This window comes from Lampetra planeri, chromosome 5 (assembly GCF_965212315.1).
Source record: "Lampetra planeri chromosome 5, kcLamPlan1.2.h2, whole genome shotgun sequence".
Classification (NCBI taxonomy): domain Eukaryota; kingdom Metazoa; phylum Chordata; class Hyperoartia; order Petromyzontiformes; family Petromyzontidae; genus Lampetra; species Lampetra planeri.
Genome location: NC_136111.1, coordinates 15,330,792 through 15,355,707, shown reverse-complemented (window position 1 = coordinate 15,355,707; position 24,916 = coordinate 15,330,792). Strand labels below are relative to the sequence as shown.

The 24,916-nt window shown below is 41.2% G+C and overlaps 1 protein-coding gene across 7 annotated transcripts in view; it reads left to right on the top strand.

Annotated features, from left to right (window-relative positions):
- GCKR (glucokinase regulator) overlaps positions 1–24,372 on the top strand; it is a 30,085-nt gene extending 5,713 nt beyond the window's left edge. For 3 of the 7 annotated variants that reach the window (XM_078594663.1, XM_078594661.1, XM_078594662.1), the window contains exons 2-20: positions 485–720; positions 2,079–2,253; positions 3,346–3,414; positions 4,102–4,170; positions 5,563–5,636; positions 6,001–6,067; positions 6,749–6,802; positions 8,179–8,273; positions 9,640–9,748; positions 12,482–12,600; positions 14,963–15,061; positions 16,976–17,073; positions 17,382–17,458; positions 17,894–17,990; positions 19,390–19,487; positions 20,341–20,424; positions 20,896–21,045; positions 21,997–22,131; positions 23,185–24,372. In XM_078594663.1, the coding sequence (XP_078450789.1) occupies positions 2,092–2,253; positions 3,346–3,414; positions 4,102–4,170; positions 5,563–5,636; positions 6,001–6,067; positions 6,749–6,802; positions 8,179–8,273; positions 9,640–9,748; positions 12,482–12,600; positions 14,963–15,061; positions 16,976–17,073; positions 17,382–17,458; positions 17,894–17,990; positions 19,390–19,487; positions 20,341–20,424; positions 20,896–21,045; positions 21,997–22,131; positions 23,185–23,325 (1,797 nt within the window). In that variant the 5' untranslated portion in view covers positions 485–720; positions 2,079–2,091 and the 3' untranslated portion in view covers positions 23,326–24,372. Of the gene's footprint in view, positions 1–484; positions 721–2,059; positions 2,254–3,345; positions 3,415–4,101; positions 4,171–5,562; positions 5,637–6,000; positions 6,068–6,748; positions 6,803–8,178; positions 8,274–9,639; positions 9,749–12,481; positions 12,601–14,962; positions 15,062–16,975; positions 17,074–17,381; positions 17,459–17,893; positions 17,991–19,389; positions 19,488–20,340; positions 20,425–20,895; positions 21,046–21,996; positions 22,132–23,184 lie in introns of all 7 variants that reach the window. The other 4 variants (XM_078594667.1, XM_078594665.1, XM_078594666.1 and 1 more) reach the window with 3 other exon arrangements.
- Positions 24,373–24,916: the final 544 nt, after the last annotated feature.

Below are 24,916 nucleotides of genomic sequence, written 5' to 3'. Positions count from 1 at the left end.
AAGAGTATACACGTGAACACACGTAATCATGTTATATTTTGCGCACAATAACAAACACATGCTATGTTTCCCCGTAACTCATGACTTGAAAACACAATCTACAGGGTGGTCCAGATGTCTCGTGACCCCAATTTAATTCTCTAAAACGTATATATTTTTAAGTAAGGTTTATTTAAAACAGAATAGGGGTCGATTCATTGGGGGGTCACAAGACATCTGAACCACCCTGTACAGAAATCTACTGCTCTCTCCAATGAGGGGGGGGGGGGGGGGGTTCTTCTTGAGATTCAACAGCTATGACACACAAACAGGCACACGCACACACGTGTCACACACGTGTCACAGCCCGCTTTGCAGTTTCAGCATCATCACCACCAGCCATGATCAATCCACTGCTGGATGAAGGCTTGGGGAGGCCTCATTTCTCCAGAAATGTTTTTTGTGTGTTTAGTTTGTTGTCCTTCCCCCCCCCACTTCCGATTAGCACGATTGGCTACGTACGGTGCGAAAGAAGTGCAACATACAGTCCCTCGTCATCTCTCACAGCCTTACGACGCAGCAATGAATCCACCTGGCAGTTGCACCTGAGCTGGATCTCATCGCTCCATCTCAACGGTTGGACGTCCTCTGAGAAGTGTTCTCTCCTTTGACTGCCACTCCAATCGTCAGTCTCACCGTGATCCCTTTCCAGTCACGTGTTCTGCTCAAGCCCTACAATACGTATGTTTTCGCAGCCAGTGGTGCATCTGTTTTGATATTGGTGCAAATGAGCAACTTGTGTTTTTTTTATTTTACCGTGGCACTCACCACGGGGAAGGGAACGGAAGAGTCCAGGGACAAAGTAAAATAAAAATGGATATAGCAAAAAAGGAACGGGCGTGTGATGAGAAAGAATGGAAATTAGTCAAATAAATGGAAAAACGGGAGAAAAAGGTTCAGGGACGTAGAGGCGATGTAGGTATTGTATGTTGAACTTATTTCGCACCATACGTACGTACCGTGCTCATCGGAGGTGCTGCACAGAGCAGCGCGTGTTTTCACAAGGGGCGGGGAGAGACGGGGGTTGAGAGGGGTTGCCACACAGAAGTCACGGGATTTACATGGGGCTTGAGCCGATTTAAATACATATATAGATGGTGTTGTGTAAACATCTGTGCTTGTATTGTACTTTGGCCTGAATTATTGTTTGGGATTTTTTTAACGTAAAATGGTGCCTTTTAAATACAGAGCAAATGATTGTAATACATCTGGTAATATTGGTAGACTATGAGTGTGTTTTTTAAACGTTGGTGTTTACTCTAGCTGAGTTGTTAATTTATTTCGTTTTGTGGACTCTATGAATAAACTGGTTTAATTGAGTGAAAATAATTTCAATGAATTTTAAATGAAGAAATGATTCCGAATATAAATTGGTTCAAGCTACTGGTGAACATTGAATAAAAATCTTGCTTTGTTCAATTATATTACAGTCGTGTGACCCAGTGAAACTGGGAATGGAGATGTTCGTAAAAATGTTGATCGTCACCAAATGTAATGTCAGTCTCATTGAAACCATTTTCGATGGATAATACTAAAAAATTCAATGGAGCATGTCATGCACTATAAATGTATATACTGTATCAGCATAGCCATGAAAGTCAATGCACATTGCAAAAGCAAATACAGTTATTTCCACATAAAAAGTCATTCACATAAAAACGAATGCACTCCAGTTTTATTTAAAATGTAAGTTGGGCAGAAGCAGCCATAGTGTATTCTATGAATGTTGTGGCACTGTTGCTTTTTAAAATACCATACATATATTACATTACCTTGGACTAAAATTACCCTCTAGAACTCCTCTGTAGCGGAGGCCCTTACACCTGCAATTAAGTGAGCAAGTTTATTAGCTTAACGCTTTTACGATGATTGTACAGCATATTAATATGCAGTCGTGCGTCAGTTGCATGCTCTTCACACATTGCAAACTCTGCTTAATTGACTGCCACACTAAACCTGTATTCAAGTTTGTTTTACGTGTTTGCAGTTCGCTTGTGTGTGGCGCATGTCCCATTCTCAGATGTCTGTCTGGATAGCAGAGTCTGTGGGGAGATGGCAGCACTTGAAGATTTGGTGCCACACACAGAGAGGGCAAATCCACGTACCCATGGCCTGGACACTGCCTCGCCATCCCAGCTTGTCCAGCTTCTTCAGCAGTGCGATTTAGAGATCTTCCAACGAGATGACAAAGCAACAGCGGCTGAAGAACACATGGTCCTAACATTTGTGGTTACCTCCTGTGACAATAACTTGTGTGCACAACACTTTGTATGAGATGCATTTTTGGATTTTTAAATTTCAGACTTTTAACGGAATTTTCAGACCTTTTTTGGGTAGATTTTCGCATCTTTACATTTATTATAATTATATATACTGTAATAGCATCTTTAACTTAACATGTCTACGTGCTTTGCTAACAAAAGTGACATCAGCTGATACCACGCGCCATCGCTCTTGCCATAAAAGGAAATGACGGCGTAGAAGTATTTTCACTTTCCAGTGACGTCATAGTTGTGGACCAATCCAAAACAAACATTTAGATAATTGAGAATTAAAAGGCCCTATTTTAGAAAATGTGTTTTGTGCAACATTTAGGAACACATTACTACTTCGTGCTTGGTCAGAGGATAGCGTCACAATGATGTTGATTCATCTGGGCAACGAATAAGTGTATTTTGGTCATATCTCTTCAGAGGCTTTGATCTAGCTGGACTTATTGTACAAAGTGCGTACATTCACATTTCGGTGAAATTAACATGTTTATTTTTAGAAAGACTACATCATTAAAAATAAATAATAGTTCAAAATATAAATGGATCCTTTTGAAAAGGTATACCCTTTAATCCTATGTAAATATAAAAAATAGGCTTTGTTGGCTGTGGTTTACAAGCACAATTAAAGAACAACCTCATGGCATCATTACCACTGTAATGTGATAGAATATACAGTAACAGAGAATTAACGTTTCAGCCAATGGCCCATCTCGCTTTAGAAGTGGGCTTGATGGATTTTGCAGGTCAAAGGAGGCTACAGAGAAGGTTATCCACTATGTTTCTTCTCTGGCCTCTATATGCTGTGAAGGGGCCATTCTTTCACCCACATTGTCATTGTAGAGTTGTTTTTGTACAGAAGGTAGTTTGCCAACCTCTGCAAAGTTTGTATGTCTATCATGTGTAAAGGCATCCGGTGTGTGTGTGAATAGGTTGTATGGGATATGAAGTTGTTTGCGTTCAATGCAAGGTGAAGTAAAAATATTAAATACCAATGAAGTACTAATTTAAACATTCATTATTCCTTCTTTTATAGACATTATTTGGTGAGTCCACAATAAGGTTGATGAGCGATGTGGCTGCACAAGCAAAACGCATACTCGAGGTAAGGACTCTCATTAAAAGCCACATTGAAAATACAGAGAATATGTGCAAGTTTAACATGGCACAAAGGCAACAACGTACGTTTGTCATATATTCTTTGTTGACATTTGAATATCAACTTTTTTAGGCTGTGAAACGATGCATCGATTTGTATACTTTGTATGCAAAGAGAGGAGATGGCAGAAAAGAAAGTGGACCTCTTATGTGTGGGTTTTCAACTTAAAGGGAAATTGGGCAAACATCCCAATGCAGTACCCTTCTAAAAAAGCCTTAAGACTCAATGAGGTTTTCCCTCGATAAATAAATGACGCGATCATTGTTTTTGTGGAATTACCCACGCTGTTATCGGAAGTGTTTATCAATACTTTAAATATTAATGTTATTCAGGTACACCATGTGCAGCTATTTTGACTGAGTTCTAAGGCTCCTACGAAAATATTTAATTAAAAAGTAACCCATCGTACACAAATGCAGTTTAAGAAATTGGGCCTTTTCATGTTCGCACTATATTCAACAAATTGCAAAACAAATGCTATTACAATTCATAAGGTCTGCCAAGTAAGTGCATGTGTGTCCTGTGGACCTGTGTGTGAATTCATTTCCATGTGCTAGACTATTAATGTACAGTGTATTGTATATTTTATTTGAAAACTGACAGTGTATCGATTGTACATGGCTTGGTTCTCAGAACCCGGAGAACAATGCGATCGTGCTGAGTGGATGTGGGACATCGGGAAGACTGGCGTTTCTTGTTGCGGTATGTCTAATTGCAGCCACTACTTCTACTTGAGGACTTTACAGATGTGCAGTGTATGATGGTGCTGTGTATCAAAATAGCACACAATCATAAAACACCTTTCAGCCAGGTTAAGTCCTTTAATTATGCCTAGTCTTCGGGTCTTTCAGTAAAGTCACGTAGATAGGTTCAAATAAAATAACAAAAAATATAAAAAAAACTACGACGTTTCGATCACAACAGAAGCGATTGAAACGTCCTAGTTTTTTGTTATTTTCCTGAAGACGATCGCTTGCGTTGCGATCGAAACGTCGTAGTTTTTTGTTATTTTTTGTTCTTTTCTTTGAACCTATCTCCGCGACTTTACCGAAAGACCCAACGAATATGAATTCCTGCAGTCACAAAAGCTTTAAGTCAAGATTTAATTACGCATAGTTTTGTAAGTATATTTTAAAATGTATCTTTAATTATGATTAAACTACACGATATTTATCAGCATTGCCACTGGACAAATAATGATGCAGTGAATATTAATAATATATTGTTATGCTCTTTCTGCATCCAATCAAGTTATATGTTCATGTTACATGTATGATAAATTAGCAATCAAAACTGAAGACTAAAATACAATTGTCGAGATGGTAAAATTAGAACAAAAATTACCGTACTGTGTTTTTAAATCAGACTGTGACTCCGAATGGTGACTATTCGTCGAACTGCTGGAAGGGAGGATGTGACCTGTTACATGCCGAATTGCGACAGTCAAATTGACTTTGCACTTATTGCATTAAAATTCCGTAGTCTCGACAAAAATATCTGTATACCGAGAGCAAGCCACGATTGAATTAACATGGGAATACACATTATGAATTACCTAAACAAATGAAAAATGTAACACTGTGAACTGAAAACATCGAGGCAGCTGCCTGTGATTACACTAGGTTCATCAAGTGTTCATACTCTTATGAACACAATCAAGTGTTACTATATTTAGCTGGCCAGAATGACTTTAAAACTTTTTTTATTTGATTAGTTCTGCACTCAGTATCTCAATGTGGCTAAATTACAGCTGTGAGCATTGACTGTCAAGCAACGAATATTATTCCGCAGAAGGGCAGGTGTGAATCAGAGGTAACTTGAAGAGATCTCAAGACTAGTGATATGTATATACCTAATAATAGGGCTATACCTAATATATGAACTTTGAACTTTGATGTATCCGCTTCCATGGCCCTTTTCAATAAGACAGCTGCCCTCTGCGAGAGCTCTGAATGGATTCTACGCACGTGACCATAACTCCATTGGCACAATTGGGATAAAATTGTGGTAAAAGACTATTTGATTTTTTTTAATCCATAAGTTCTGCTGCCATTAGTTTAATTTACTGCCATGTGTGTTCACTGTTTACTGTAGAAATCTTTCAACAAACTGCTGCAGGACTGTGGACGTTCCCCGTGCTACACCCACGTCATTGCGGGTGGAGATAAGTATGGGCCGTGATGCATGAACAGCACTCGTGCGTGTCAACGCGGTGTGCATGCAGTGTCCGTCTTAAAGATGGGCATTTATATACGCATATATTCACGTGTACTGTACACACACACATGGACGTTACTCAAGCGAGAGGCCAGTGAGATGAAGCAATATAAATGAAATAGCACAAATGAGACGATAAAAAAGATGTAAAAATCATTGATACTTCAATCGAATTACGACCATAATTCACCCAATTTCGTGGGGTGGGGGTCCGAGGGAGTGAATTGTTACAGTATAACGAATCTAAATCACAGAGCTGACACCCAGTACAAGCCGAATTGTCACGTCCTGTAAATGCCCTCTATATGCCCACAGGGCGTTGATGACATCTCAGGAGGCCCAGGAAGACCAGCCCGAGCTTGGGATACAGCAGCTGAGAGAGGTATTCAGGGTGACCCTAAAAACTGACTGGGTTGGCAAACGGTGGCTTACTGCAGCAGCTTATGTAAGGCGACATTCTCTTTTTTTTTTATTACGAAGAGGTAATTACTGCTGGTTCTATTAATGTCATCACATCTTGCCTTCCTCTCCTGCCAGTTTTCCTGAGCTGTTGCACAGTTTTGACACGTGACCTTCATGGGCTGTCTTCCTTTTACATCTCGTGCCCCTTCTTCGTTCACCTCTTGGGACATCATGTTGCTTTCGCTCACCGGTTTCTCTGCTAAAATTGTGTGGCTTGTCCTTCTAAGCAAGTGAGAGGGAACATATCCTTGGGAATGGGAAAGAGTTTGTTTTCTGTAGCAAAATAGTACCGTACTATAAATTGCTGGGGCATGGATTATAGCATCACGTCGAGGTTATTATAAAAAAAAAATTGTAGCAAAAGTCTTTTTGTATGATTATCCTCGTGCATCTTGGAATATTTAAAATTTTATATTTCACACCATACACTTGCATGGCTCGAGCCAGATTCTCTTGTTGGGCAATGTGAGATTTTATGAATTTTTCAGTTTAAAAAAAATGTGTCTATGTCTCCAGTTACCGACAATGGGGGCAAATCACGACGCAGATGCGTGCGGTGGGAATCTGGCTTTGGATGATTTTTCCTCCCTTTCCAATGTAGGTCACAATGGATAAGAAGATGATCCTCTTCATAGGCATTACGTGCGGGTTGTCGGTGAGTGAAAGCGGAGTCCCACCATTAAGCCACAAAGTTGTGCCGAACTTAGTTTAACACGTAAGATTTTTTTTTTTTTACCAATATTATTCTTAATAATGTTTTTTTTGTGTTAGATCGCGTAAATATAAATGTGTTGTTAATCCACCACCACCCGACGCAGCCAATTAGTAAGGTGTTGAAGTCTTCCTGCCTCTGGTGTCAAATAGAGCAAGATGATGTCATCACTGTGTGCCTATCAGGCGTGAAGATCGGATGGAGGTGAATGTAATTATATAAATTACAATGGCTTATGTTAATCTGAAAATATTCAGTATATATTATCGGTTGGGATAATCCTAGTTACACAATATGTGATTACCTGAATAGGCATGCAGTTAAAAAGTGCATTTCTTAACACTGGAATACATTACCAATCAGCACTGAGTCTAGCTGGCAGAACTGTTAAACATCTGTTTGATTTCTCAACATTTTCATAGATTCTCTACTGCACAAGGTGAGGCTGCACCATTTTTTTTGTTGCTAATATCCTAAATAATCCTAAGATGTAAATAATAGAGAATAATAGTGTAGACTAGAAAAACCATGAGTTTGAAACAACACACAAAAATGTGTAAAAAGCACACAGCCTTTGTGCACATGCAAGCAAACCCATAGCCACTTCCTGAAGAAGTGCATTGTTGTTATCTTGTCTGAGGTCACAAGTGATGTCCCCTTGTACTTAACATTGACAGATGTCTCCTTATTCACAACCAATTACTTTACGAGCCCATTGAGATCAGAGCTGTTTTAAAAAGGGAGATGAGGGTTTCAGATTTATTCTCAATAAAAGCATAACACGCTTTAAAAATGTATGACACTCAATAATAATGTAGCTAAACATAATATAACATACATTTGGAATTACTGTAGGTGTGGTTGTGTGATTTATAGCATCGTGGAGATGAGCAAACATAACGTAATCAGCGATATACAGTAACATCCAATCTTGTTAACGTGTACTTGTGGAACAATTCATATCTCCCTCTCCGGAGATTTGACAGATTGTCACGATTCAGGGCCATAATTAGATTGAAGACTAGATTAATTGTTTAACGTTGTGGTGAACGATACCAGCTCTATTCTCTGCACTGGTCACTTGAAGCAATTACATGCAACATACACTAATACAAAATATCACTTCCATCACATGATTCTGCGCGTGAATCACGAACTTAAGAATCAATGTTAATTGATGAAAGGCTGCATCGTACTTCCCCGAAAACATGGCTTCACTGCTACACATACCACTACTGAACCTACAGACTATGAGCTCACGCACAGAAAGTGTATGGCAGGTTCTGGAAAGATGACCTATGACCCTTCCCCATTCTCAGGCTCCCTTTGTAGCTGGACAGTTGGACATGTGTCTGGCGGACCCAGGTCGCTTCACAGCGGTGCTGTTAGGGTTCAACCCTCTCAGTCTGGCACGGTGAGAATACACACAAAGACAAAGATTCCACGTATAGCCCAAACAGACTGTTGGGGCAAGTGCTGTTCGCGAGCACCTATGAAGGCTGGCACGGCACACGAGAGGGTGGGTGGCCAACACCAGTGGCGATGTTAACACACCACACCAGGTACTCATTTGAGGCTGAGTCGACCTAGGGGATGCCCATGACCGGTTCAGATAATCGTCACTGGTGTTGAGCAGGAATCGAACACGGGTTTCTGGGTTCGTAGCGCAGTGCGCTAACCTCTACATTATCGCTCCCCACGCACACAACTCACACACACACATCTACACGTTAACAGTCTACGCAGGTGTTTCTTTTCTTTCAAGGAATAACATGGAAAAGGGCAGAGATTCACAAATGAATGGCAGCGTATCCCAAAACAGAACTTCTGTACACCAAGCCAGCCTTAGCACCGAGTGTAAAATTTTACAACAGCTGTCTGATGTATTTATTTGGACCCCGGAATCGCTTGATAAAGATACTCTATTTGTCTCAGATGTCTCTTGATTTAAACGTCAGCACTAAATTATTACAAGAAATGTAAACTTATTTTTTAGGTGTTAGCCCTTTTCTGGATGACACTCACATTACAAGCGTACTGTTTTAAAGATAAAGATAAAACAGTACGGCTCTGACGACTGACCCCTTCGTGAGTTTATGACAATTAGGGATCATGAGTCACTCACTCAATATTTTTTTCAAGTGCAGTATAATCTGTAAAATCAATAGTGTGTGTAAATGTATAGTGGCTGCAGGGTTTCCATAAGTCAAATATATTTATGTCACGAGACTCAGTCAGGATTTTCTAGGTAAACTAGTGTGATAAACTATTACAACATTTAAATATACAAATCACAAGTATTACATCCTTACATGTAAATGTGGTGTTTGTATCATGAGTGTAAGTACCAATATTCATGCTGGAATCATAACATCTTACCCCGACATTAAAATAAAATAAAGAATCTGTGTTTCAATTTGATTTAAAACATTTGTCTTGCTTGTACTGTCTCCATTATATTATCTGCACGTTACATCTTGTTTGTACAGCCTTGTTCGCTGGGTAAAGCCTAAATATAACAAAACGTTGTTTTTTTGTTCATCAAATATCGATTCTTCTGTACATGATTCGCTGCATATATCTTTGGTTAAAGATTATACTGTATTTTAATAAATGGATCTTTACATTCCCAAGTAGACAGCACTCAATCACACATGATACAAAGGAGACCAATCGTGAGGTCTCATTTAAACCGTTAATTCTATGGTTGTTTTGCCAAAAATGGCAGAGATTTCAGAGTGAGTTTTATTCTGAGCGCGTTCTGTCGGTGTTGTGCTCAGGACAGCCAAGGTGGAGGGCTGGCACTCAAGTTTTGCACAGGTGGCAGAAAGGATTCACTCAAGAAGCATCTCAACCACCACCTCCTTCCTTCTCAACCCATTGGTCGGGGTGAGTCCCTCCTTCGGTGGGCTTTTTCACAAGTCACCGTAGACTCAATACTTATTTCCAGTAAATAGTCAAATGTATCGAAGTGGTCAAGAGGCGAGACCACTCAGTTAATTTGTGGGTTTCAGCTGCAAACGGTAATTATTGACCAAGTGGTCACCACTTGGTCAATAACAATTGCACAAAAAAACCCATCAAGATTTCGTGTTTCGCTTAACTTGGCAAACTTGCATGACATGACCAACGACTCTCTAGAGTATGGCATGTGTGAAAGTGCAGATACACCGAGTGTGAATAAGAGGTCAGTTGAATCCCTTCAGAAGTAGTTGTGTGATATCTTTCACGAGCCATTCTATAATACGGAGTGATGCATCGCTCTGCGTGAGTTCCAGATGAACATTTCATCTGAAGACATGACGTCTAATGCAACTGGAATCAAACTGGGCAAGAAAAAGATAGATTCAAATATCTGAAATGTATTATTCAGGTATTGGTCTTCCAAGAAAAACAGAACCATAGTGTATAATGCCCATGAGGAACTCCATGATGAAGACGCTGTTTGCAGACAAGGCAGTTTGGAGTTTTTTTTTCATTCTGAGATGAAGTCTATTTATTCTACTTGGTTTCCACCCCACAAAAAAATTGCATTTTAATATTTCATTATTCTTCCCCTTTTTGCTGGACATAGTCATCATTTCGATGGATTGCGGGATCTACATCGCTGTAGACGGGTGGAAAATGTGACCGTAGGCAAGTGAGATGCTACCAAAACATTTTGAAAACAGGATATTAAAAACATGAAAACGTTCATTTATTAAGTACAAATCTATCAGCATAAATTATTTGTTGTGTCTGCAGAAAATTAAGTCTCAAGTGCATATTTTGTGCGGTCGGATATGTGGTCGTGTGGACTTTTCTCCGGGTCCTCCGTTTTTTTCTCAACATTTAGAATCAACATGTGTTTTAGAGTATTTGGCTGCTATCAATTGCCACATAAGTCACTTCGTTGAGCTATCATTTGTGGTCAGGTCACGTCTGAAAAAGAGCTGTATAGCTCAGTGCGCTTTACCTGGTAGAATAAAAAGTTGCAGCTATAGCTGGCTGCAGGGTTTGAAGGGGCATTGCTCAGTGCTGTGTAGGAGAGATCCATTGAAGTGGCTACAGTAGCCCTGTAATTTGTCTCAGTCGATCTCTCGTGTGGTGAGATGCTGCCTTGGCTGAAGTGGTTTAAAGGGTGCCTTCTGAACCCGTGACACAATTATGATGCTATACACGAATCCCTTGCCAACCGCGGTTTCATGTATACATGGTTTATTAGTTGTATAACAATTTACCAATCACGGCCTGAAAATGTGAGTCTCTGCGAGTAAACACGGTGTTAAGGAAGTCACGCGACGTCTGTATTACGTCATTGCGTTACAGCAATGACGTCATTGCGTTACAGCAATGACGTCATTGCATTGCAGCATGACGTCCTGTTGCAATTTGGGCGGGGCCGTGGTTGTCTGCGCCACAGCGCCACCCCGTTACGTGCAAGCGGTTTGCGTTAATTTTATACTGGTAGGAACGAAGTGAACCAGCCTACAATAGATTATATCGTCCGTCCGTCCGATGTCCGATTAGGTGTAGCAACATCGCCCCCTACTGCAAACACTTGGCAGGACCCTACAAAAACCTTTAGACTCAGTGAGGCTTTCCTGGCTAAACAAGTGTAACATTCCCTTATAATTCCCTGAGATAGTTTTTAATTAAAACATTTAAATTAAAAATTAACTCACAGCGGCCTAAAGCCTACAGCTAGGCCTAAAGCCTAGAACTAGGCCTCAAACTCTCCCTTCGTATCGTACCCCCGCCATTTCATTTTATTATAGCCATTCATTTGTTCGTTCCTACCAGCCCACCCCGCAGGGACTTGTTTTAGGGGCTTTAGTGCTGTTGATCTAAAGACATTGTATTCACCGCAGAGAACTGTAGCGACACGACCGCACTCTCATAGCTGGTGCCAAACTGTGCCACACGTCCTCCCGCATAGCCTATAGTGGGAGCCTCCGTACATCTTACGACCTAAAGACGCACTTTACCGATAAAATTATTACAAATTTTCCTCCGATTCCGTAAAAGGGCTAATTTTGCCCCTAATCATGAACCCGAAGCGAGTTGTTGTGGACTGAGCCCCCCTCCTTCTAACCAGCCCTTCCCCCCATCATGTCATTGTCATCATCAGCGTTAATATTAAAGGTATGCAAAGTACATTTTATGTTTATTTCAAATTGTATTATGTTATTGTGCAATGCACTGGATTTCATTCGTGTTTGGTGAAGAAACAGGCAACTTAGTTAAGCAATGACGAGTCTGACCGCGGCTGTGGTTCCCTTAACCCCCTTATTTCCCATATGTCCTGTGCTTTACCAACCGCGGTTTTGCTTACCGTGACCTTTTTCAGGAACCTAACCCCCGCGGTTGGCGAGGGATTGCTGTGTAACATGAAAAACAGCTTGAGCTTGATGCCACTTTCACAGTATACATTTCTCACATCATATTCTGCCCACCTCCTTGCATATAAGTAATAATTGACAAAATACATGTTTTTAAAATAATACATATCGAAATGTGATACTAAATTCCCACGGTGGAGTTTTGTAACCTGGACCCCTATATGCCAATAACTGTGGACTCTTGCACTTAACAGCTCAACGCTGCGCTAAGGAACTGTTTGAAATGTTTGGCGTGTGACAGGCGGAGGCTCTGACTGGCTCCACTCGCATGAAAGGAGGAAGCGCGACCAAGGTCATCTTAGAAACGGTTTTCCTGGCCGCGCACACGGCTCTAAACGCCGGCGTCGCAGTCTCACCCAGGTGCGACTTCATACAAAACTCAGGAAATTCAGTGTCTGCACATGGGACGCAATCGACGCAGCTCCTAAGCCTTTGACTGACGGATACAAGGGCGCCAATTCATTCAAATTAAGTAATATGATTGGGGATTATATGAAAACAGCAAACGCATTAGGAGAAATGTACAAGTCACGTTCGCCAATAATTGACTTCCTTTATAATATTAAAAGATGTCGTGGGCTCATGTTTGTCCCAGAGTGGAACGGAGAACCCAGCGACCGATGATGTTTGCACGGCTAACATCAGTGGCGACTGATATCTAAACCATTTCTGGGCTGGCCCCTTCATCAATCTGCGCTGTGACCAGCATGGTGACGTGTGGTGAAAGAGTGGTCACCCAATCTGGCCATTGTCTCTGTCTGCTCCTCTGAAGAAAGGCCATTGCGCAGAATGTTAGCCTGTTAAGGTGGTGCATTTTATGAATGCAATCATATAAAAATGATGGGGATTTATACAATATCGATGCACACTCATATCTATGCAATATATGATGTGTAAAGATGTTACATATTAAGGATACGGTGGTTTAATTTTCCTCGGATTGTCATTCCACTGCTGTACGAAGGCCTTCCCCATGCTGCATTGAGCATGGGTGTTGTTTGACCGTTCAGTGGTTGGTAAGAGTAGGGCCTTGGAGTGGTTCAGAAATAACTCGCCATTGAGTGGCATTGACTGCGAATCAAACTCGGGCCTCTGGGTTCACAGTATGGTCACCACGGCACCGCCACTTCACCCGAAAGGGCCCGTGTAATCATAGCTCATGTATGAATGTACGTTGACATTCTTTCGCACCGTACTTAACCAACCATGCTAATCGGAGGTGCGGGGGAAGGTCAAGAAACTAAACACAAAAAGCAATTCTAAAGGAATTATTTTTTAAATCTTGATTTAAAAGTGCGTAGCTCGAGTGTCTTCCTCATGTGTTCTACTTAAAGCATATTGACATGCAGGAGTCAAGAGTGCTTTCCTAGATATCAATGTCATGTTCCTCCAATTTGTTTGCTCTTAAAACGCAATTAAATATGAATGCACGCGCACATATTGGTACACGCAGCCTTTTTTTATCCCGGCAGTAGTGCAAATTGTTAAACATTCTTTGAGGTCAGTGTTCTCAAATGAACCCCTGCAAGTCCATGGCTTTGCTGGCGTTAACTTTCAGCAGGCTTAGGTCGATGCTGCACACTTTCTGGGAAGTATTTTCACATGCAATGGTCCCTCGTTAACGATATTAATTGGTTCCACGAAAATCATCGTTAATTGAAATAGTCGTAAATCGAATGTAGGAAATACTTGTTAAAGGCTTAATTTGTTCCAAGGCGAGCAGAAGTTAAGTTTTTTCACCCTAAAAACATAGTTTAAATATTTAAGCACGCAATTTTAATAAATAAACGTTATAAAACATGTTAAATAATCTATACTAATACAAACATGGATAAATAATTAATAGATAGAGCATACAATAAAACAAATATTACCTTAGGCTATAGGGTTTTCCCCTTTTTTCTGGCAACATAACTAAAACCTTTTTACAAGGAATGATGTCTGCATTAACTTGTGGTGAGAATGCAAACAAAATACATACTCTGATAATATATGCATTGTCCTTGAAAGTGATTGGTCCACACCAGAGACGGCTTTCTTTTGAGCCTCGTCTCAAACGGTGTTAGACCAGAGGACGCCAAAAGGCGTACAGCCCAAATACAATGCACTATCAGAGTAATGAGAGCTCCGGGTGAGCATCTACATCATGGGACCTCCTTTGCCAGTACCAAAATCTAAGAATAGGTTTTTCCTCTTTTTTATGGCAACAAAACTGAAACCTTTTTGCAAGGAATAATGTCTGCATTAACCACAATACTTGTGGTCAGAATTCAAACAAAAAACATACTTTGATAATATATGGATTGTCCTTGAAACTGATTGGTCCACGCCAGAGACAGCTTTCTTTTGAGCAGTTAGTTGCTCTTGACGCTTATAAAAGGGCTTCGCTGATTGGCAGAGGTCTGCTGAGTGCACTTAGGAGCACTCCAATTGGCAAAAATTAGCGGCCATGTGATATCGTAAATATTTTGTTAATCGAAAATGTCTCGTTAATAAAAATAATGGGACCCTATGGGAGACTGATCGTTAATCGAAATATCGTTAATCGATGGCATTGTAAAACCGAGGGCCACTGTATATTCTGTCGGGCTACTCGTCCTGGAGCCGTCCACTGGCTCACTCACCAACTTCGACATGAACGTCGATTTACTCCCCGCCAAAACGAAAGAAGAAGAAAGGTGTACACTAACACGGCGACGTTATCGTGTGACCGCGTGTGCAGCTGTGTTCGCGAGTGCCTGCTGTCCTACGAGGCGGTGCACAAGATCACCTACGCCTGCAGCCCAAGCATCGCTGAACTGGTGCACAGATGTGGAACAAGGTGAACTACAGATTCTACCTCCTACTCAATAGTGCCATATAAATGTACAACGAAAATTGTACTCTTTGTATTGCATCTCAATGCGGCTTCGTCTACAAGACGCGGGAGAAAATCGGGGCGCACGTTTTCTTGGGAAACCACAGACAAGAAGCTATATTTATCTCGTCATGTAGCATACACTATCACAAACTGCGGTCATCCTCACAGTGGATTTTGGCTGGCCATCGAACAATAATGGCCACCGCATCGCGCACTTTCAGATGAACGTCTGCGGCCGTCTGGAACGCTCTTCCTTCTGATATTAGGAAGCACCTTTAAATCTAGATTGAAAACTAGTTTCTTTCGAACTGATTTTTGTGTTTAGTTTGTTCTTCCCCCGCACTTCCAATGAGCACAGTTGGCTACGTACAGTGCAAAATTTCAACGTACGGTAGACAGTACAGTGTACGAGGAGGATGACAAAGGAAGGCCTTCATGGTTCGAGGGGAGAGCACATACCAGGAAGTAGAGTGACACAATCTATAAAAATAAAAGGGAAATATGTGTATGTGTGTCTGTTCGAAATGTTTAGCATACTTTGAATATGTGTATGTGTGTCTGTTCGAAATGTTTAGCATACTTTCCGACATGCAACAAACTTGAAAATTGGCATGTGGGTTCAGTTAATTTCAGTTCATTTATTAGGTATAGCCCTGTGAGCCATGCGGCCCTTGAATTGGGTGCAACCACAACAAACAAAAACATGAACAAGGAACATCTTAAAGTGACTACGCGCAACAGAAAATCCAGGAAAAAACAGCAAAGTCTTCCAGAAAAAGCACCATATATCAACGCTGTGTGCAAAATTCCCAGTGGGATGCAAGTCAAACAATAACAACCGTAAGACAATTTAGATTAAAGTTATCAGTCAAACTCTGTACTACAACAAACAAATATGGCTAAACCAAAACGTTTTCCAAATCACCAAAGTAAAGCTATAAAAACAATGTAACAGTGATCATAGGAACTGTGATTCAAATTTAACAATGAACGATATACATAACATATACGACCAAACTTTGCAGCAATAGCTGGCTGCATGACTCACTCCATAACAGCAGGAGTATCAGTAGGAGTATCAAAACATTTCAATGCACCTTTAAAGATCAGCACACTATAATAAAAACTCAAGATCATACTTTTCAGCGGTCATCCGGAGCGATACATTTGATTTCAGGCCACTGAATAGCAGTGGCAGCTAGGGGTGTACAACTCCTCTAGAGCAGTTTTGAGTGAAGATCTCACAGGTAGTGATCCAAGTTGCAGTTTATTGACGATACCATTCCAGACCCTGGGGGCATCAATAGCAAAGGCCCTTCCTCCAGTATTTGTACGGCAATAAGGAATGTGACGCTGGTAAATGAGCGAAGACCTTAGGTCACATTTGTTCTTCGAAACAGTGAGGAGATCCAGCAGGTAGTCTGCTGATTTTTTTTGTAAGTACATCATGAATAAATAAGATCTGATGCACAAGCCGTCGATCATTAAGATATGTTAAGTTTGACCCAATGTAGTGGTGGGTCCATAAATGGGCAGTTCAATGCAAATCTTAGGGCCGAGTGATAAATTGAGTCAATCTTGAGTCAAGCTGAAGGTGCCTGTCCTCCTTCTCTGCAACAATGATGTTTTTGGTTTTGTTTTGTTGTTGCTGTGCTCACGCACCCCGGATGTCCCTTGTGGAAATAGCCGGAAAACTGGCTAAAGGTGATCGTCCGTGTAAAGAAATAAAATGAACTTAAACTAGTATTGCGTGAACATTAACACTTGTAATAATAGCTTTTGGGCCGTTACAATGTTGATCCTGAATTTCCTAAATTTGAATCATCACAATATGATCGTCTCACTTGGTCAAGGCTCTCGATACCTCATTCACAGCTTACAGCAAGCTGGGCACCTGTACTACCTGGGTTGGGGGACGTTGGGCATCGTGGCGATGATAGACGCCAGCGAATGTCCACCGACCTTCGGAGCCGGTCAGACACGTTCACCGCCACCGCATGAACACCCGCGTCACTGCACCTGCACTGCCTTTGGCACTTCCGTGTAACATATTTGCTGAATATGGCACGTTAAAAATCTTGAATTCATTGATTTGCTGATGTTATTCTACGTCTAATTTGCTCATTTCACTTTTAATTCGAGTGAGATGTGTGTATTACTTGGGCACATTCCGGGTGGGTTGGTAATAGGGCGGTAATACAGCTAATGCGATAAAACTAGACATGCAGGTCCTTATTGCAACAAGTGATGTGCAATGTCCTGTCTGTGTTTCCTTTTGAAGACATCAATGACGTGCGTGCTTTCCTCCATGGGGGTTACCAAACGCTGGGAATCAAGGAGGGTGACGTCTCATCTAAGGTACAGTATTGTGTTTGGCTCACGTCTAAGAGACATTATTGAACAATAAAGTATGTTTTTGTGACTGGAGCGGTGTTGGCGCAATGGTTAAAAGCCACCCGAGTACGATTCCTGGTTCCGGCTAACATCCGTAGCGAGTGATATCGGAATTGGTCTTAGGGTCTACGCCGCTTCAACAACCTGCACTGCGTGGAGAGGTTTACATTCAAATCGTAGGTGCGCTGTGGTGACGTCCAGCGCACATCTGCGTGATGACGTGGCCCGCATCCCAAAGTGTTGAACCGGGTTCATGCACCGTGCCGACGTCACACCCTCCAACCCAGCCGTGTATCTCATGCAAATGCACGGGCAGTGCTGCTTCCCATGTTAAACAGTCTTGACAGAGTTGGCGCGTTTCTTATCAGGGCCTTAACCATGTGACAACTTTGTGTTTAGGGTCAACAGTTTTGCCTTTCCCATGAGGACTTCAAGAAGAACATCTTACCGTGCTTGACTGATTGGGACACAGTGATCCTTATCTTCACTGGCGATGGTTTGTCTTTTAACATGACTATGTGGCTGAATGAAGCATCTCTCACAAGCCAATTCCTGTATATTTGTAATTGTGTTATTTAAATGAGATCTGAATGACACCAATCATGTGCTTAAGTGCTATCAAGTTGCAATGATACACGACACTAAAACTCTTTTACGTGATTTATAAAAGGAAACTATTGGGCAATAACCTTCCAGCAGTCCGTATAAATTGATTCATAAGAAAGGTTTTTGGGTTAGATCGCGTAAGTATAAATGTATCGTAACCCTCCACCACACAGCCAGTAAGGTTTGTCACGTTAAAAAAACGCTCCAATTAGTTACTACTTCAGCCCACCGGTGTGGTTGGAGAGTTACAACACATTTATACTTACACGATCTAACCCAAAAAACCTTAATTATGAATAACATTGGTCGCGAAAGCCTACGTGTTAAACATACCAATTGAGTTACATTTTCACTTACAGAGTATGGTAAATGTTTTACTTGCATAGTTTGAAGTAATTATCATGATACGAAGTATCGAATGGCATATTTTGACGGTAATATATTCTATTGATGTTCCAACATAATATATATCAGTTTGTAGTATGAAAATATGAGTTTCAATTCTGAATTTTTTTTTACGATTTTATAAATCACGGTTTCTGATTCAATACATTCTTCAGGATGGACGTAATTCTTATTTGTGTATTAATCTGTGGTTCTTCAGAGCAATAAGGATACCAGTTTTGGTGCAGAAAATGTTACCTTTTAAAACTACTCTCGCTTGGTATGCAGGAGTACGTAGGTTTCATCCTCACCCTGACATGTATATTGGGAGTTTGCATGTTCTCCCCGTGTTCGTGTGGATTTTTCTCTCGGTCCTCTAGTTTTTCTTTCCACATTTAGAAACATGCATTTCGAGTATTTGGCTGCTATATATTTCCACATGATAAGCCACTTCGTTGAACTATAATTTGTGGACAGGTCGCTTCTGAAAAAAATCTGTACAGCTCAGTGGGCCTTGCCTGGTAAAATAATTCTTGTAATAGTTTTTAGTTTATTTCACCACTCTGAAGACTACATCATAGAACTAATTTTTAAGTCGCCTTCAGATTATATTAAGATCTTTTAATGTAGTGCAAATATTGTTCATCATATGTCAATCAAAAGTCAAACTCACATTTTCAACTTATACATAAAATTTAGCCTAATTGAGCAAAACAAAATATACAGTGATCGTTTTTATTTTTGGGTGCTATGATTGGCGACCTGACTCAGGTCATCAACTTGTTAACCATGAGAACCCAAGTGAATTGACGCGCGGCTGAAACCCTGATTCGTACCCAGGATCTTGGCGGTGCCGGCTCGGACCCCCAGGCACCACACAAAATTCCTTTTGTGTGTGCGCACAGACGATCAGCTGGAAGTACGGTGCTTCGCAGAGACGATCCACGCTCGCTCTCCACACATCTCAGCCATCGTTCATGCATCAAGTGAGCAACATCTAACGGTAAGCGTCAACACAGCATTTTGTTTAATTAAATTTCCTTTGTATTTTTATTTCAATCATCTTCTTGACGTTATATTTTCATGAGCTGCACACATTTTTATTTGGAACTGTGACGGTGAGCAACGCAAAATTATAACTGTGCTATCAGATTTCGATTTAAAGCTTTCGTGACTGCAGGAAATTATTTTATTATGTTTTATTTTTATTATTTTATTACTTCCTTTCTACGTGACTTTACCGAAAGAACCAAGAAGATGTGCTATCAGAATTATGTCAGCAAACTAAGAATCATGTCTATTTGGAAATCTTGCAGTTAGTAGAAAACATGCGGAGTCATTATTACATCACAGAACTACTTCTGAAGTTCCATCAAAATGCCTTTTTTATCCATATGCTCTTATGCAGAGCGATTACCGTATATCAATCAAACCAACTATTTTTTTAATTCTTAGAACTAGAATAAGCAGTGTTAAAAAAAGAATAAATAAATTAAATGCTTTTTTATTGTTATTCTGACTCAGCTGCGACCATACAATTAAGAACCAGTTTTAATCATGGGCAGCTGAACCCATGACACAAACAGTGGTGCCGGCTTCATGTCTCTGACACGGTGTTAACCTTCTGAGCCACCCAGCCTCCTCGACCACAAAATCAAGATGTCTTCATGCCCAAAGCCGCTAATGCCACCACATCACCGTGGCAATGCTTTCTATCCTCCGCCATTCTCAGTAGATGCGTGACCTCCAAGATCTGCCCTTGCAGTATCTACCACATAGAGCGCTTGTCATATATATATGCCGCCCAATAATGAGTGAATGGTACCCACTAATATATTGTAGGGGTTTCTCTGCAGGGAGAACTGGAGAGTCTGTTTGCTACAATCGTGAAAGTAACATGGCCTACAAACAGTTCACACAAGATGAATCATTACTTGAAGGTACACAAACGTTTCACGGTTGCACTTTAATTTGTGCTTGGTTGCAATTTATCAGAATCTGGATATTTATTTTCCTGAAGGAATCCGATGAGCTATAAAGCTCTTTTTCACCAGTAGGGGCAAGCAAGAACATTACCTTTGCTAAGTCAGTGTTAGCGACCGAGGGCGTCACATGTTTATTTTTAATTCATGTTGCTGTACGCCCCTTGTACAATTTCCATTCTGTTGTAATGTGCACTGATGCCTACTTTATTGAGGGCAATATTGGCACGTAAAATAAAGATTGATTGATTACATGTTTTGTTATATCCAGTTGAATGCTTTCTTTACCACCATGAAGCTCGGCACCAGCTTTCAGTATGCAATAAAGAAGTTGATAATATCATTGATATTCCTGAAGACAATTACATTGTTGATCATGAAGACGATGATGCCGATAGCGAGAGTAGTAAACGATAACGTGTTCTCCAGATATTCCACTGGGAGCTTAGCACAAAGTGGATCCTGAATGCCGCCAGCACGGGCGCCCATGTGGCCAAGGGAAAGGTGCTCCACAACTTCATGGTGGACCTGAAAGTCAGCAACAAGAAGCTGTTTGAGCGAGCTTTGGGAATGCTGCAGGTAAGCCAACGGTGATACTCTGGAACGTTCTTCCCCTCCGATATTAGGAAGCCGCTGTAGCGATGCATTTTTATGCAGGAGGTGCGGGCTAAGGACATAAATTCTAGAGAAATGAGTTTTAAATGTAGATCATTGAAAACTCATTTCTCTCGAATTTATGTCCTTAGCCCGCACCTCTGATTAGCACGGTTGGCTACATACGGTGCGAAAGCAGTTGAACATACATACAGGTAAAGTTACAGAACCTCTCGTTTTCTTTCCTGGCGTACCAAGCTTTAATGAAAATCGAGATCTTGTGCTTTAACATTTTCTGGCCTCATACTCAGCTCACGATACAGGCAAAAGGTGGGAGCTACCCGGGTAATGGGTATGGTTGGTCTGAAAGAACAAGGAGGCTGTTCACTGTGTGGGCAGGGTTCGTTATTGAGTGGGAGCGACTTTGTAAAGGTGGGCAGAGCTGATAGACGGAGTGCCCGCCAGCTTGCCACGTGTCCTGGTCGATCCTCCTAGGAATGTGGTAGTCGCTTTATGTATCGACTCAATGTGTGAAGATTCACCCCTGCTAGCGATTGAGTAAATTGTTTGCGATTGGGGGTCAACATTATATTCCATTCAAGAATTTAATGTCTCGCTTGTAATGTCTGCCTCATATATTCTAACTTGTTCTGTCTCGTGTATTCCATTATCCCAAGAAGGTGATATTTTTGCATAGCATTCATTGATCTTTGCACGTGCGAAAATCATTGAGTATAAACGTGCAAAACACAACATATTAGTAAAGCAATGCCTCTTGAACGTTAAAATGTTAACATATTCTTCATTTAGGGTAAGGCCCATTGAGCTAAGGAGTTCTTTTTCTGGGCATTGTATCTTTGGTAAATCGGTCACGAATGACAATGCATTTCTGGAGACGTGTGGTATCTATATTGAACTACAGATGATGTGCTTCAGAAATTCACAGGACAATCGCGGGAGGAGTGCCTAAATGCCTTACTGCGATGCATCTATGAGACAGAGGAGATTTCTGAGGAGACTTGCACTGCAGACATTTCAAGGCACATCCAAGTCATTGCGCACAAAGAAAAGGTGATGTAAACCCTGACTTGTTTATACACATTCGTGTCTGACCATAACTCTCCTTCGTGCTGGTTGGTGTTAATGGTTATATTATTTTGGACTGGACGGCATATGGGCCACAAAGGGAGTTTTTGAATAAAAAGTGGCTTGACAGGAAAAGGCAGTACAGCAAAGTGTGGACTAATCTCGATCTGTTCCACCTGCTCGGGATAGAATTTAACAATAGCGTGATTTTGTTAATCATCAAGACGTTCTTGGGCACCAAGCAGAAGCCCTGCGCAACGGGCCATGGCCAACGGTAGACTACAACCCTGCTTGCTCCCGTCCCCATCGCTGAATCTCCCCGCGGCGAGATATTAACTCCTGGTGCACAGGAAACCTCCTGGTTCGATCCCGACCCTTGACGCCTGCTGCATAGTTTGCGGAGTTTGCGCAGTTTGCGCAGTTGCGCAAACTGCGCAAACTACGCAAACTGCGCAAAGAGTATTGCCCCTTCACACGCATGGGTTTTCTCCGGCTTCCTCCAACACGTAGAAATTATTATAAATCATTACAGAGCTTGGGCAATTGTTGGTGTCTGCTCACAGCTTGGCTGCTGCCTTCCAGCTTATCTGTGCTTCCTCAAAAATTGTGAGATGCAATTTGCATGAAGGCCTTACTGCCACGCTGACCAGATGTGGCGTCGCTTTGACGAGATGTTAACTACCTTACCTGGTTTGCAGGAGGTTGTGGATTCGATCCCGACCATGATGAATGTATATTTGGAGTATTCATGTTCTTCCCGTGGTCGTGTGGATTTTTCTCCGGTTCGTCCCGTTATTCCCTCCACATTTAGAAATATGCGTTTAGAGTATTTGGCTGCTATACATTTCCACATGATAAGCCACTTCGATGATCTATCATTTGTGGTAGCCAGGTCGCATATAAAAAAGAGTTATATAGCTCAGTGTGCCTTACCTGGTAAAATAAATATAGTTTAGTTTTAGTGTAGCATGAACAACGACGCTATAAAAATAAAACGTAACATTTGGATACATCATGAATCGTTACTGTGGTCTGCAGGTGGTGCCCACTGCCATGGTGGCTCTGCTGTGCGACTGCTCCGTACCAGAGGCACGGAGGCTGCTGAGTGAACGCCGCGTCATCAGAGACGCGATTGAGCACTGCCTGGACCTCCGCAGAGAGAGGACACCCATTGTCTGAGCTCTCACCAAGCAATGCGGGCCAAAAAGACCACGGGGTCCCAAAAGAATTGTCACAGACCTGGCCCTTCCTTAATAAATACAAATCACGGTTTTTAAGCACAGGCCCAATGGCCCAAACTGCTAGCAGCCTGTAACCAACAGCACTGTTGAAAGTAGAATAGATAAACGATTGTATGTGTTTCTTGAATCGAGCAAGGTTGTTCTAAGAAACTGGCGAGAACAGACGATGGGAGGGTATTCCAAATTGAGCAGTGTGAGGAAATAAGTATCAACACAGGATAAAAACTTATAGATCTCGCCCCGCTCATTAACTTTCACTGTGGCATGCTTTAAACGTAACCTTTATAAAATATTAAATGTTTTTGAAAGGAGATGATTATTTCCACGGTCATGTGATTAGGATTGGCAGTTTTATTTTTTACAGTGTCGGCAATTGCTGGAGTATAAATATTTTAACCACTTTTAAAATACTGTATGTAAAATCAGAGCCAAGGTAAGCACCTGTCCATACCAATGATGATATGAGAAAGTTTAATGTAAGATACAGTATAACATTGCCATTCTTTTTAACTACAAGATTTAATTTTCTAAAAAGTACCATGACCATCCATCTGTTAAATGTAACGGTGCATCCTTACTTGCAATGCTTAAATAATGTGGTAAAATTTTTTTTCGAGTATTTGCAACTTATGAAAATTATAAATGCTGTTATACTTTGGTTAATGGAGCAAACAAAACTGTACAAACAAGGCAGATAACATCAACAACAATAAAAACGACACAAACAAGAACTGATTTTGAATCGAATCACCACCTTTAATCACGACAATTAACCGAATTGTTACCCTCACTTAAATAGAACTTGGTCCATCCCCTGAAGATAGTGTTCCCAACCACTTTGCTAAAGTTCACGTTTCTCTTAGTCAGCCCTCATCTAATTTTTCTCATTGCAAGTTAGAAATAACTGTATGACATCCCAACACCAGAAAACCTCACCTTACGTTTTGAAGACCAATTAAACTGCTGCTTCTGGTGGCGTCCATCACGTGACTGTCCTATGACATTTTTTTTTTCTCTCCATACATTTCAATCAGGTCTAAAATGAACCTCCCTGGATACAGGCAACTTTATTCAGGAACCAATATCTCCCTTGCCTGGTATGCAGGAGTTCGTGGGTTCTATCCTGACCCTGACGCCTGTATATTGAGTCCTTCGGGTTTTCCCTCCACATTTTTCAACATGCGTTTCGAGTATTTGGCTGCTATACATTTACAGTTGATAAGCCACTTCGTTGAGCTATCATTTGTGGTCAGGTCGCATCCAAAAAAGCTATATAGCTCAGTGGGCCTTATCCGGTAATTAAAAAATAGTTTAGTTTAGAATAACACGAACTTCAAGTTTAGGCAAGATTAACAATTTAAATTATGGTAGTGCAGCGGTTAGTGCGTGTGTCGTGAGGTCGAGATTCGACCGTGTCCGTCCGTCCGGTACTCGCCGAGACTGCATTGGCTTCCGCTTTGCCGAACGAAGCCATTATCAGCTGGCACTCATTTACACACAAAGTGCTTGGCCGCAAATTAACCACGATG